At 37.8% G+C, this 14,610-nt stretch overlaps 4 protein-coding genes and 1 long non-coding RNA gene across 5 annotated transcripts; 4 read left to right on the forward strand and 1 right to left on the reverse strand.

The window, feature by feature from the left end:
* Window positions 1-190: 190 nt before the first annotated feature.
* On the reverse strand, window positions 191-2,070 carry LOC110844439 (solute carrier family 35 member G1). The gene is made up of 5 exons (XM_022090639.2): window positions 1,856-2,070; window positions 1,269-1,766; window positions 959-1,207; window positions 513-868; window positions 191-426 (listed from the first exon to the last, which is right to left on the reverse strand). Exons 1-5 carry the CDS (start codon window positions 1,862-1,864, stop codon window positions 312-314), a joined length of 1,227 nt encoding a protein of 408 aa, XP_021946331.1. The 5' UTR covers window positions 1,865-2,070; the 3' UTR covers window positions 191-311.
* A 1,735-nt stretch (window positions 2,071-3,805) lies between these two features.
* On the forward strand, window positions 3,806-7,353 carry LOC110843265 (zinc finger protein 85). The gene is made up of 9 exons (XM_022089226.2): window positions 3,806-3,993; window positions 4,068-4,568; window positions 4,638-4,771; window positions 4,848-5,277; window positions 5,342-5,579; window positions 5,658-6,180; window positions 6,263-6,610; window positions 6,694-6,816; window positions 6,921-7,353. The coding sequence occupies exons 2-9, from the start codon at window positions 4,121-4,123 to the stop codon at window positions 7,029-7,031; spliced, it is 2,355 nt and encodes a 784-aa protein (XP_021944918.2). The 5' UTR covers window positions 3,806-3,993; window positions 4,068-4,120; the 3' UTR covers window positions 7,032-7,353.
* A 363-nt stretch (window positions 7,354-7,716) lies between these two features.
* Window positions 7,717-8,411, forward strand: LOC110844788 (antileukoproteinase). The gene is made up of 2 exons (XM_022091076.2): window positions 7,717-7,856; window positions 7,939-8,411. Exons 1-2 carry the CDS (start codon window positions 7,799-7,801, stop codon window positions 8,304-8,306), a joined length of 426 nt encoding a protein of 141 aa, XP_021946768.1. The 5' UTR covers window positions 7,717-7,798; the 3' UTR covers window positions 8,307-8,411.
* Window positions 8,412-9,536: 1,125 nt separating this feature from the next.
* LOC118432943 lies at window positions 9,537-10,082 on the forward strand. Its single transcript, XR_004833974.1, has 3 exons — window positions 9,537-9,608; window positions 9,698-9,869; window positions 10,001-10,082. It is a non-coding gene; the product is annotated as an uncharacterized LOC118432943 (long non-coding RNA).
* Window positions 10,083-10,218: 136 nt separating this feature from the next.
* LOC110844882 (proteoglycan 4) lies at window positions 10,219-14,112 on the forward strand. The gene is made up of 2 exons (XM_035847148.1): window positions 10,219-11,207; window positions 11,319-14,112. The coding sequence occupies exons 1-2, from the start codon at window positions 10,219-10,221 to the stop codon at window positions 14,110-14,112; spliced, it is 3,783 nt and encodes a 1,260-aa protein (XP_035703041.1).
* Window positions 14,113-14,610: the final 498 nt, after the last annotated feature.

Raw genomic sequence — 14,610 nt, forward strand, 5'->3', positions numbered from 1 at the left:
TAATTTAGAGCTCATAAATGTGAGACAATGCACGAAGGCAATTAAAATTGACTTTAGTACCGGATATGCAGTATATTTTTTGACAAATGAAAGTTTCAAGTCTATAAAAATCACAGATTTAGTAAAGCTTAAAAAAATGTTGCACGCATATCTCAAAATAAGTATGAAGACAAATACCACCTACTGAGAATAATTAAAAGATTGGGCTCCCCAAATGCTTCAAGACGCTTTATTGAAAAAATTGCCATACAGTAAAAATACAGTTGCACACAGAATTAAAATAGTATGATTAATTCATACATAATATTTTTTTACTTGTTCCGATCTATAGTTTCAGTCTCTGCTTTTCGTGCTTGTTTGTCTTTCAAATATTTTCTAATTCCAGCAACAAGAACTCCGGTCCAGACCATTAAAGCCCCGATTGCACTGATTAATAGAATATGTTCATATTAGATGAATAAATAGTATATGAGAACTTGTGAGTTTCTTGCAGAAAGTAACGTTATACAAACCTGAGCAAATCCGGAACAACGCCAAGGAAAATGAATTGCAGCATAAATGCGGCTATGACATCACAACTTCTCACCAAAGCCACCACACCAGCGTCTTCTAATTTCAGCGCAAGATTAATACTTGCTACAGCTCCAAACCCTGAAAGAAGTCCCAATTCTAAGAAAAGTGACTTCTCTGAAGTCGGAATGATAGAACTTGCATCCTCGAACGCAAGAAATAATGGGAGCGACACAACCGTCCCAGTAAATCCGAGAAAGAAAGTCATCGCGAGAAAATGCGTATCCTTTATTTTTCTTGTCACAACAAACTTCATCGATAACGTGAGCATGGCTCCAGCTGCGTATGCACTTCCTATCTTGAATTAATTGCGTCATAAATTCACTAATTAAACTTTATACCTACATACATATGAATAAATAATTGCATTCAACTTTAAAATGCATACCAGTGAACCCGTATCAAATTCTTTAGCCCCAGTGAAGATAGGTGGTTTAGTGACACATCCGACTCCACAAAGCGTGAAGATTGCGATCAGTATGAAAATTATCCCAATCTCTTCGCCCACAAGGAAATGGGCTAATATTGTGGTTACTACCGGGCTGGAGAAGACAATCACGGTCATGTCTCCGACAGATAAATGTCGCAAGGATAAAGAACGCAGCACTACCGAACTAGCTTGAAGTAGACCTTGAACCTAAAATATTGACATACTCACTTTTGTTTCAAAGAATTATTTATTTATGTAGTTAACTGACCAGCATGTAAGCAAGAACGGTTTCTTCGCCGAGTGGCCAAATCCCCTTGAGTACCCTTCCCCTATTTTTCCATCCTGGACCAAACTCGTTCAAAATTATGAGTACCGTGCACGGCAGCAAGACGCCGAGATTGAAGAGCAGAGAAGCACCAAACGATTTGACTCCATGTGGCTCAAGGATTTTGATTAGTAAGAAAGCAACGGAGAAAAATATGGAGGCAGAAAGTGACATGAAAATTCCTCCATACAACGTCCAAAATGCAATGCATTTAGAAATGGGTTCTGATAGTGGATCTGCATCCTGGTTTTGTTTATCGTTTGTTGACACATTTTTAGTTAAATCACAGTTTTCACTGGGTTTTAAAACGGAAGTTGGAGAAACTAGCGTGCTCAAATCTATTGTCGTAATACTAACAAGTACTGGAGTTGTGGTCACGGGTGGGGCAGGAGCAATTTGTGGGGGTAACCAGGATTTTGCTTTCTTGGAAAGACTTAGCTTCTAAAGGGCATTTAATAACAGGAGAATTTGAGATTTTTTAAATACTAATTTTTACTTGAATGCATGAGACATGAATAAATAAAACTTACCCCTGGCATTTTAAGTTGTATTATTAAAATGGAAAATTAAATAGTTTAAGACAGGTTTGTAAAGCAAGTTAATATTAATTCCACTATATACCCAAATTTTGAGAGATCCTTGATTTGTCAATTGAAACTACTGACTGACTACTACACAAAACTACTCATTCTAAATTTAAGTGGTTTTCTGAAAATACCAGCTTTGTACTTATTATTATTAAGACACAAGATATCCTTGATATTGAGTTTAAAAAACTCACTTTAAGTGTGTAGTTGATGATACTAATTTTCTTTGTACATACATACATATTTACATATGTATGTATGTATAAACCAGCATGCAATCCGGTTTTATGGCACATAACATATTCTTCACAGCGAAAGATACAATTTTTTTTTAGATAACACGTGCATGCAGGGCATATGCATTGTTTTGGAATATGTAAAAGTATACACGAACAATATTACTTTTGGTAATTTATGCAAATGTGAGTTATATTTAAATCAATATCTCTACGTACACATTTACTAATGATGAGCAATAAGACTTTGTTACTTTTATACATACCAAATTACTCTATGTAATAATAGTGGCGTGACATTGACAATTATAATTTCTATTTCACTACTATTATTAACTCGAATGGACGGTTTTTAACAATTGTACAACACAAAATCTTTAGATGCGTGTGAATTATTACTCGCATGTACATATGTATACATACATTTGTGTACATATGTATAGTTGTATACCTGTATTTATATGTATACATCAGATTAGCAATAAAATAAGATATTGCATATATGTATGTAAAAGGAACAAACTGATAGCGGCGACAGTATGTCGAATGTACGTATATGTGTATTAGTTAGTCTATAAATGTAAATACTAATGCTTACAAGAAAAAACAAAGATTCATGTGCCTCCATGTATGTAATCATTTTCATACCAGATTATTGAATTATAATTAGTTTAGGTGTTCATTTTTAGACAAAAGGCTCATTCCATCTGAACCCACACGGTCGTCGTCGCACCCACATTTGATATCATGTCCACAATATTATAATAGATGCATAATATAAAATACAACATATAATAAAAATCAAATTTTGAAAATTTAATTTTTTCGTAAAGATTTAGCAGTTATAAGAAAATTTGGAAATGCATTCAAAATGCAATCTTCGCCAAAGTATATATTCAACGGGGTAGGTTACATTTACGGATTTCATTCATTAATCATTAATTGATAGAAAAAATTTTTTAAAAGTCAAAAATTCTAAAAAATCAGAAATTTGAAATGCATTGAAAAACTTGATTGTCAAGAAGACGGACAAAAATCGCTTATGGGGAGATAAGCCAATCGATGCCTTTGGGCCTGGGGAAATAAAAAAGTTTAAAACCTCACGCGATTTTTGTCCGTCTTGGAGTTTTGGTGATTTTTCGAAAAGGTAAAATTAACATGGACTGCTTGTGTAGACAGTAGTAAATAATTCTGCGTTCCTACGTGGCCGGGAACATTGACAACGTATAGGCTGTGTGGTGTTCTCTTACAAAAGAGAGGAAAATACAAAAGCATTATTATTTTTGATGACATAATTTTTTAATGACATTTTTTCAAGGTTCTGATGTACCTTTCATATATTTATGTAAGTATAATACTTATTTGTATATGTGCATAAAATTCAATTCTGACCGTGGTAAGAATTATAACCCTCATAATCACTATCACAATTCTCGTTCAAAAATTTTTAGATGTGCGGCTTGTTTGACAATAAATTTGCATAAAGAACAAATAAAATAGTGCGCAATTGACCAATTAAGAACAAAGGAAGGTTAAATCTGTTTCAGAAAACTATATCATAATGTTCAAAAATTAAATAAAACTAATTGAACTTAATTTTTGAAAGGTTTCGAAATGTTTTTTTTTTCATGTGGTTACATGAAATTTTGATAGATGAGATATTTTTTCTCAACTGACTGCCGGATGGATTTCTTGCGGGAGCTCGTTTACCTTCTTTCTATCCCGTTGTAGTGAAATGTAGTAAATATTTTGAATCTACAATATTTTTACAAACTCGCCATGAAGTGAAACGTCTTCAATTTATTGTTTTATTTATTAAGTAACAGATAACAGAATAACAATTATGTAAGTGGCTAAAGGTTTATTCATTTTTCATTTCATTTCCTTCACTTGGTCTAATGAAGAGTTATTTATTTCAGAGGTTTCGTTATCGTATCCAGGAAAAAAGCCTTATCCTCATTTGGGTCTAACCATGCCTCGTAAATGCCGTAAATTTTTGGAAAAGTCAGGCAACCCAGGACCATTGTCTGTCCTTAAAGCTCTCGACAAATCACTGATGCTCCTTCTCTGTTCCACCCCCAGCTGGTCATCATCAGGGTCATGTTGTGCACTTTGTGGAAGATCTGAAGAGCTGGACTTGATCAAACTTAACCTTGTCCAGTTTTATATTCAGTCCATGAAACCAAACACGTTCTTGGGATTTTGCTACAATGATGTCGACAGTAATGAAATGGTGAATGGATTTTGCGCCAGTTGCGCTCAGGCTGTGACAGAATTGATGACACAATACAATAAGATTCGTCAATATGTGAATGTCTTCAATAAGGCGAGAGTTGATCTGCTGAAGACGGCTGTGACCGCTTTGCTTGTCAAAGAAAAACCAGCAATGACGGAAACATTGGTAGAAAATGTCGTTAAATGTACTAAGCTTCTAAATATAAAAGTTTAATCATGTCGAGTTTCTAAATATTTTTAAAAATTAATTGCAGTTTGGTGTGACCGGGTTGGAGTAATTTCTGTTGAAAATTGTGACATCAAGGTTGAAATCGATGATAATAATCAATCCGAACAAACAAATGCTGAAAATGTTGAGGACTTTATGATAATTCCTGACAGTTTGAGGGTGAAATTTTCAAATTAGCGTGCATCACAAGCAATATTAGCTGAATATTATATTTTATAAAACACGTTATTTACAGAAAGAAGAAGTCGACTTTGGAGAATTTAATCCTTACATAAAGTTAGACAAAGACTTTAAGTTGCTACCCTGTGATATGGCTGAAACTTGTATTAAGGAAGAAGAAGATGCTTTGCTACATCACGGTGATGAGAGCGTTGACTTATTAGAAGGTGAAGGTTGCAAGGGCAATAATGATGATAAGCAGCTCAACGGACCATCTTTTGGACGATCTCTGAGAAGTAGACGTGGTAATCAACAGCCCTCAATTAAACAAAAAGCTTCTGATACGGAAGAAGAGGATGAACAGCAATTTGATGATGACACGAATGATAGTTGGTACCAGATGGATGAGGGTGACCTTAGTGATAAGGAGGAGAGCAATACTAGCGACCACGATCAAGACGATTCCGATATCGAATTTAAGCCAACTTCAAAAGTTGGTGCTTCAGGTAATTACTGGTTATTGAATAATTATTTGCCTTTACTTAGTCGTACTCCACATTATTTGTTTAGGTAAACGGAAATCAAATATCAAGTCGGATCGAATTCAGAACAATGACACGACGGGGAGTAAGAAGAGAATTCGACGCCGTGAACCTACCCAATGTCCCTTATGTGGCAAGTGGTTGAGTCAAAAACAAAATTTAACTCTTCATTTACGAATTCATTCTGGTGAAAAACCATACAAGTGTAAGATTTGTCCGCTCGCATTTTATAAGGGTTCCAATCTCAAATCACACATTCGTGCTGCGTAAGTACACTTAACTAATTATATTTGTAAATCGACTAATTGTCTGGAGTGTTTAATTTAGTTTATCATGTTTTTCAGACATGAGAAAGATACTAGTCATAAGTGTGACAAGTGTGGATCTGGTTTCCCAGAGAAAAATCGACTAAGGCATCACAAAGCGGTCGTCCACTCCGTTTACGAAGGTTCGGATGTTCCTTTGCAGTGCTCCCTATGTGATCAACAGTTTTTGCTGCCATCCTACCTAAAGTATCACATGGCCAGTTCGCACAATCAAAATAAGCCAAAGCCAACCAGAGTGTCCACCTGTGACCCATGCGGGGTTTCTTTCAGACTAGTCAAAGATCTCAAAATGCACAAAAAATCAGAAGAACATATACAGAAAATAAAAGAACAATCTGACAAGCCCTGTACTGATACGAAGACTCAAGCGAAAATAAAACTTGTAGCTAAAACAGATCAAAAGGAGAAGACCAGTAGATCAAAGCCTATTTGTAGACCTTGTACTGAACCTGGGTGCGCTGAGGTATTTCCAGATATGAGCTCTATGATGAAACACCGATATAGAGCGCATCCCGATCGACCAAAACTACACCAGTGTGAGGTATAAACGTAATGAAGAAATCAGTTTTAATTAAAGTTTGTATGTTCCTTATCACTAATCTATCCTAATTTTGCATGTATAGATTTGTGGCAAATCATTCCACGACTTTTCTAATCTCAGTAAGCATATTCGTTTACACAGTGATTCATACCGCTTTCACTGTGATCAATGCGGGGAAAAGTTTCACCACAAAACTCTCTTCAAGATACATATGACTGCACACACTGGGACGTTTGTCCACGATTGTGAGTACTGTTCAAAAGGGTTCAATGACATTAAAAAGCTTCGAAGACATTTGATAGAGTCACACCCAGAAAATGTGCTAAAAGATAAACCCTTTATTTGCAAATCAATGTGCTGGTTAACTTTTACCACCCAAGAAGAATACGACGAGCACATGAAACGTCATGAACAAACCTGCAAATGTGACGTAAGCGAGACTATCATGCATATACACAGGGGATTGAATTGATTGCTCACTCACGTATACTAAAAATGACATGTTAATTTCAGATTTGCGGCCGTATGTTTCTCAATGCGACACATGTGAAACGACACAGATTAATACACACTGGAGAAAAACCCTTTAAATGCTCCTATTGCAACAAAGCCTTTAACTCCAGGGAAAATCTTAAGGCATGTACAATAATAATATTCACAAAAAATACAAAACGCATTAGACTATGTATTTAGGTATGTAACTTGATATGAATTGTGTAAAATGCATTTTGTTTTAACAGGAACATGAATTTCGGCATACGGGAGAGCGCCCCTATAAGTGTGACCTCTGCGAAAAGGGCTTCTTTAGGAAGAAAGAGTTAACTACACACAAAGAATCACCTTGCCAATAAATATTATGGAAACGAAACATGGGTGGTATAAAAGAAGCCAGATATCGAATCTTACCTAGTCAAATAGCAGGTTCAAATTAGTGTATGGTTTATAAAGAACTACGCAGTGTAATACGTATGTTAGAGTCAATCTGCAATGAAACATAATTAGTAAATCTGTATAAAGGTGTCTATGCAAAAGTTTCAGAAGAATCAGAGTAATGTTTTATCCACGTTTCAAATTTTGTTTGCTTTTATATTTGAATAATCAATTCGTTAAGTGCCTTTGTTGTAAATCTTTCAATGACGTTATAATACATGCTTAATTATGTGTGTGCAAAGGTAACAGACCTGGGCTGGGTACATATATTTGAATATGCAGTAATGGCACGATTTTATAGATGCAAACATCAAAACAAGTCACTACTACAGATTCATTATCCTTTACTAATCCTACTTCTACTTACGTGTGCACCGATCATCATATAAAAATATACGCAACTTTGATTCGTTTTACAGAAACGAGCAGGAATGAATGAATTCAGTTAAATATTTGATGCAGCATGTACATACATACATACATAAGTATGTCTTTCTTAATCATTTCGATGGGTCACCGACGTATACCGACATATGTACATAAATGGTTTGCATAAATGACGAATTAATGGAATGGTGACTTCCATCATAACTTTAACCTTCAAGACATACACTAACTTATTCACTTGTGACTTTGTTCCTACAATTTCTAAATACTAGATCGTCCATTCTATATAAATATTGTAAAAATGGTGTACTTAATTAAATGGTTTATTTTTCTGCTAGCGGTTGGCGCTGGACTTACCCGTAATTGCATTTAGAATAATTAATTGTATTTTTGTATTTTAAAAAATATATTTGTATTTAAAACTTAATATTTGTTCATCAGAGTCGCAGACAAGAGGCGAATGTCCACGAGGAAGGGAAGTTAGTTCGTGCGACTTTGACTACGACATAAATTGTTTGGAAGACATGGACTGCACGACCAGAGGCAAAATTTGTTGTCCGGATGGATGCAATAAGAGCTGCATGGACCCAATTCGCCGTCCCCCCACAAAAGCAAGACGACTGAAATGTCCACGAAGGGGTCCACCTTCCTATACACCCTGTGTATTCGACCCAGAAACGAATTGTGTAGAAAACTCTGACTGCGGTGATGTCAGGATATGTTGTCCCTCAGAATGTGGCAAAGAATGCGTTTACGGAGTTGACACTTCTCGTCAATATGCCAGACGTGGAGAAGTTTGGTTACGTTAAGCTCATAAATGTTTATAATTATGTTAGTTAACTAATTTCAGCAATGTACATACATCAAAAGTAGAGTGAAATACAGCAATCTATGCCATACCTTCTCGTTAAGAAGTACAAAGTCTAACAAAAGCGTATTAATAACCTCGCTTTCACTTTATTCCACATCCTCAATATGTTTTTAAAGTTTATGAAATTCATCGGATGTCAGGGAATTCCACTCCATTAGGAAATTTCCAAGATTATTGACTGCGATAGCTAATGCCGAGCTTATTCGAAAGGCGGAATCTTCCTAAACTTTTTTTCCAAACAAAGCATTTTATGGTACAATTTGAGCTGGTTACTGAAAGCATTGCAGGGTAAACTTACTGGAAAAGGTGTTGGCATCATAGAATTATATATTATACACTCACTGTGTATGTATTATGCAGGTGGAAAAGGTACAGCGAGCAGTTATTATTATTATGCAATGGTATATACATAGAAGTGTTTGTATGTATCCACAAAACCCCAATCTTGAGAAAAAGAGCATATCAAAAGGATCTGCTTAAAAAATAAGGAAAAAGGTTGGATGACAATAACAAATAAGACGTGGTATAATGAATACCTTGACCCACATCAATCTCATCTTGGAAACCTACCGTGCCCTTGCCCTTTATGAACCACTCTCCATTTCGACAATGCATTTCCAAGCCTGTGGAATATTGCTACTTAAAACCTCGCATTCCCTTTCACTGTCTCCACCATAATCCAATCTACTAAAGCAAATATATTGGTGTAAGTTTGCCCCCGCAAGTTTATCCCCTATTCTAGCTTTTAATTTTTACGTAAAAAGGGGTTTCGGCAATTTTATCTTTTGTCATAATTGATCCACTTATTCTCCTAATTCACCGACTAAGATCGAAATGCACTTATATGTACGCATTCTATTCTGTCATTCTTGTACATATTCAAAATAAATTCACCCTTATAAAACCGAGAATTGAGAATTGACGTAGGGGGCAACTTACATAGGGGCAAACTTCAAAGTATCAAAGCAAATATCCATTTGTAAGGATTTCACCCGTCACTGCATGCAATGATGATTTCACTTTTCGAGTACCCTTCCTCATTTTTTATATAGGATTCCTTAGGAGGAGACCAACTAGAAGATGACCGAAGTTTGAGATTAGTTGAGAGTGAGACTTTCAGCAGGATGGAGTAACAAGTTTTACATCAATTGTCACGGAATTTTATATCAAGTGAATAGGTTATAGGTCGAAAATTCGAAAATTAGTGAATATAGTACAGGCGAACAGAGGGGGTATCAAGGTAATTCTATTTCTTTTAATATTACCTCAAGGGCAAGCTCTGTAAAGTCGTAAAGTTGAAAGTCGTATATCGTATTATTTGATAAATAGATGAATTCTTCCGGACGCGTTCTAATTGCTGCTCCGGTACTGCTGTTACTACTTTTCGTCGTCAATTTGATACAAAATGCCGAATCCGCATCACTAACGAACAGGCTTCAGCTACTTGATGACGATGATGTCCGAAAAAACAGGGATGTCGAATTTGAGGATTTGATGACAGGTGTGTACATACAAACATTATGTATGCCGTTCTATGCACTTGTGATGCGTGCATACATACATATGTACGTATGCAAATATATGGTTAAACAAATATTACGAGAAAAATACATATGCATGTATTTCTTGTAGGAGAAACCACCCATGATACGGAAAACTCAATCCTTTGGCCGTGGTCGAGACGAAAACGGGACTCGGGTACAGAAGATGACCATGATGATCCTACTATTGAACCCACCCAGTCTCGCACTCCACCATCTCAAACCTTGGAGAAAGTGAAAAAATACGTGCAAAAAATAGTCCAGGAATTAAGTCAATACAATCAAAAATTTATTCTCCGCTTAATTCGTATGACGGCACGAGAAGATCTCGCCCAGATGCAGACGCTCATGTCGGATTTTGACATTTCTCCAGAACGCCCAATTTTCTTTATTGCTGGTGGCCTAAAGAGTAGACCATTTGAAGATACAACGACCACTTCAACAACAACTACTACTACCACTGAAATTCCAACAAGTCCTGCTACTGAGCCAACAACAACTTCTGGTTTAACAGAATTCGTAACAACGGCACTATTTGAATCCATTTTCGTGAGCACAACACAACAATCAGCTCTCCAGGAAAATGAAACTGTGCAGATAACGACCAGCTCTGAGCTTCCTCATTCTTCAGGACAAGCAGTAACCACTGAATTAATTCCAATACCACCAGTTGACTTAGCAAGTAATAGCTCAGAGGAAGCTACGTCACCTGCACCAGAACCGGAAGTTACCCCTTCCACAGACCCTTCTACAGAGACTTTGGTGGTAGCTAACACGAGTTTAGCAGAAGACTTGCCAGCACTAGTTCATAATCAAACCCGCAAAAGAAGGAGCGCAGTGGCATTGAATGAGCTGGTTTTTACCTCGAACGATTTCCCTATTCCCGGAAGAATGGCCAGGACGGAGAATCCTTTTAACGACAAAGAGGAGGAGGAAGCGTTCTATCTGGAACATGCAGTTGACATGAGGCAAGTTGGAGAGCAAATCAACAACCCTCATAAAATTGATAGTGAGGAAGCCTCAATTATGCGATTGGTCGATGGAGTTCCGGCTGAAGAACCATTATTGCCTGCGGAAAATGTAGAGAATGTGGCAGTTACATTGGAAAGTGATGGAAAAATTACTTCCCAAGTTCAGGGCATGACATCGGCACTCACATCTTCCTCAGCCATAGTAATAGATACTTCAGCTTCTGGTTTGGACGGGTTGGCAGCCACAGATCAAATACCTTCAGTGTCAGCTTTATCGATTGGCGAAAGTTCTCAGGAAACCTCTTCGTCAGAAGAAATTGACAAAGGGTTAAAGAAAAAACATCACGATAACGATGATGACGACGACGATGACGACGATGACGAAGATAATGATGATGACGATGACGACGACGATGACAAAGGAAAACCCCAACAAAGTTTAACACCGGAACCCACCGCAACAAGTGCGGTATCCCAGCCTGGGGGTAATGGCGTAATTGAGACAATAAGCAATGGAGAGACATCTGTTGGATCCGATAATCTCCCAATTTTACCAGAGGTGACCAAGCCAGATGAACAGCAAGTTGTCCCAGAAGTTACGCCGCCAATTTCCTCCGAAGTAACGCAGCCAATTTCCCCTGAAGTTACACAACCAATTGTCCCAGAAGTTACACAACCAATTGTCCCAGAAGTTACACAACCAATTGTCCCAGAAGTTACACAACCAATTGTCCCAGAAGTTACACAACCAATTGTCCCAGAAGTTATGCAGCCAATTTCTTCAGAAGTTACACAACCAATTTCCCCGGAAGTTACACAATCAATTTCCCCTGAAGTTACACAACCAATTGTCCCAGAAGTTACACAACCAATTGTCCCAGATGTTACACAACCAATTGTCCCAGAAGTTACACAACCAATTGTCCCAGAAGTTATGCAGCCAATTTCTTCAGAAGTTACACAACCAATTTCCCCGGAAGTTACACAACCAATTTCCCCTGATGTTACACAACCAATTGTCCCAGAAGTTAAACAGCCAATTTCCTCAGAAGTAACGCAGCCAATTTCTCCAGAAGTTACACAACCAATTTCCTCAGAAGTTACGCCTCCAATTGAAGTTACACAGCCAATTGTCCCAGAAGTTACGCAGCCAATTTCCTCCGAAGTAACGCAGCTACTTTCCTCCGAAGTAACGCAGCCCACCCCAACAAGTGCGGTATCCCAGCCTGGGGATAATGGCGTGGTTGAGACAATAAACAATGGAGAGACATCTGTTGGATCCGATAATCTCCCAATTTTACCAGAGGTGACCAAGCCGGATGAACATCAAGTTTTCCCAGAAGTTACGCAGCCAATTTCCCCTGAAGTTACACCACCAATTTCCCCTGAAGTTACAAAACCAATTGTCCCAGAAGTTACGCAGCCAATTTCTCCAGAAGTTACACCACCAATTTCCCCTGAAGTTACAAAACCAATTGTCCCAGAAGTTACGCAGCCAATTTCTCCAGAAGTTACACAACCAATTTCCCCTGAAGTTACAAAACCAATTGTCCCGGAAGTAACGCAGCCAACTTCCCCTGAAGCTATACAATCAATTGTCCCAGAAATTACGCAGCCAATTTCTCCAGAAGTTACACAACCAATTGTGCCAGAAGTTACGCAGCCAATGTTGTCTGTTGGATCCGATAATCTTCCAATTCTACCAGAGGCTACCAAGCCGGATGAACGGCCAATCTTCACAGAAGTTACGCAGCCAATTTCTCCAGAAGTTACACAACCCTTACAGTCAGATATTGTCTCGGAATTGACGCCGGAAATTTCTCCAGAAGTTACACAACCTATTTTTCACGAAGTTACGCAACCTATTTCTCCTGAAATTACACAGCCAAGTTCTCCAGAAGTTGCCCAGACAATTTCCCAAGAAGTTGCACACAGCATTGACCCAGAATTAACAAAACCTACGTCTCCAGAAGTTATCTTAGAATTGATGCCGGTAATTTCTCCAGAAGTTACACAGCCTATTGTCCCAGAAGTTGCACAAACTATTTCTCAAGAAGTTGCGCAGCCCTTAATGCCAGAGGTTACTCAACCTGTGCAGCCAGGAGTTATCTATGAAATGGCGCCTGCAATTTCCCCAGAAGTTACACAGTCTATTGTGCTAGAAGTTACACAATCCATTGTCCCAGACGTTACGCAGCCAATTTCTCCAGAAATTGCCCAACCCTTTCAGCTAAATGTTGTCTCAGAATTGATGCAGCCAATTTCTCCGGAAGCTACACAGCTTAGTGTCTCAGAAGTTGCAAAACCTATTCCTCCAGAAATTGTCCAGAACTTAGTGCCGGAAGTTACACAACCTATTTCTCAAGAAGGAGCCCAGCCAATTTCTACAGAAGTTGCGCAGCCCTTACTGCAAGACGTTATCCATGCCGTACAGCAAGAAGTTATCTCGGAGTTGACGCCACCAATTTCTTCAGAGGTTACAAAGCCCGCAGAACCAGAACTTGTCCCAGAAGTCGCTCAGCCCGTTTCTCCTCAACAATCCGAAACTGTGCAATACAATGCCCCAATCAACCCAGAAGTGACACCGATTATTTCACACCCTGAGGATAAAGTTCAGCCTTTCGAGCACTTATCTGAACCTCATGCTGAACTTGTGCAGCCTTCCTCCTTTGAAGTTGATCATGGTGAACCACTTACTTCGAAACCCTCGTTAAGCTTGGAAAAAATCCCCGAAAAAGAAGTTGGGAATCCTTTACATCATCCTGACTACTCAATTACAGGACTCAAACTTCCTCAACCTTTAGTAATTACAGATGCTCTTATTAATTCTGACTTACCCGCAGAAGTTGATGAAGCACCAAGTTTTCTGCATGTCCCTGTTTCTGCTCCAGTAAGCATTGACTCCATTATTCAGAATCCTGAAGTTCCTGTATCCCCACAGATTTATCATGCCATTTTGGACATCAATCGCAACCCGGTGGATCCACCAAAAGTTGCCTACACGATAATTCCTTCGTCTTTGTCAACAGACGCTTTACAAACAAAACCAGTTCATCACCAAACTTCTCAAATGGCATATAATTTTTTACACGAAATTGAGAGTGATAATTTGAGTTCGGGCAACAATGACAATTCGGCCATCATTTCGACTGGACCAACAACTTCATCCCCCGTTGTAATTCCCACGACAAAGAAACAGGCACTTGTGCACTATTTCTTTCCTGATATATAATTTATTATGCATGTTTTCTACTTTGTTAGCTCCCATATCTGTTCAACATCATCAGTACCGTAATTTCTTTATTTCAATTGAACTTTTACAGTTTTATTACTATTTTGTACTTAAATAAATTGATAGTTGAAGCATAATTTTTGGCCTTGGTGAGTTCATGTACTCGTCTCTGGATTACATACGTACACTTCTTTTTGACACTACTTGTGTATAGCTCATTTATTGCGCCTCATGACAACGGCTAAATGTCGCCAAAATTATTTCACAATACAGATGATTCTATTCGTATGCGACTCTGAATAAAAACTTATTCAGTATTTAATTTGCAAAGCATTTTGATGATGTCTTACTAAAAAACAAATTTCAGGAAAATCATTTAGAATTGCACATATCCTTCAGAACTTATTATTTTTAGTTTTATCTTTTTAACATCCGTGTATAAGTTGTCGATAATTTAATCAGTTACATGCATGCATCGAATTCATACGCGTGTGTCCA

Source organism: Folsomia candida, unplaced genomic scaffold (genome assembly GCF_002217175.1).
Source record: "Folsomia candida strain VU population unplaced genomic scaffold, ASM221717v1 Fcan01_Sc002, whole genome shotgun sequence".
In the NCBI taxonomy this organism is placed as follows: domain Eukaryota; kingdom Metazoa; phylum Arthropoda; class Collembola; order Entomobryomorpha; family Isotomidae; genus Folsomia; species Folsomia candida.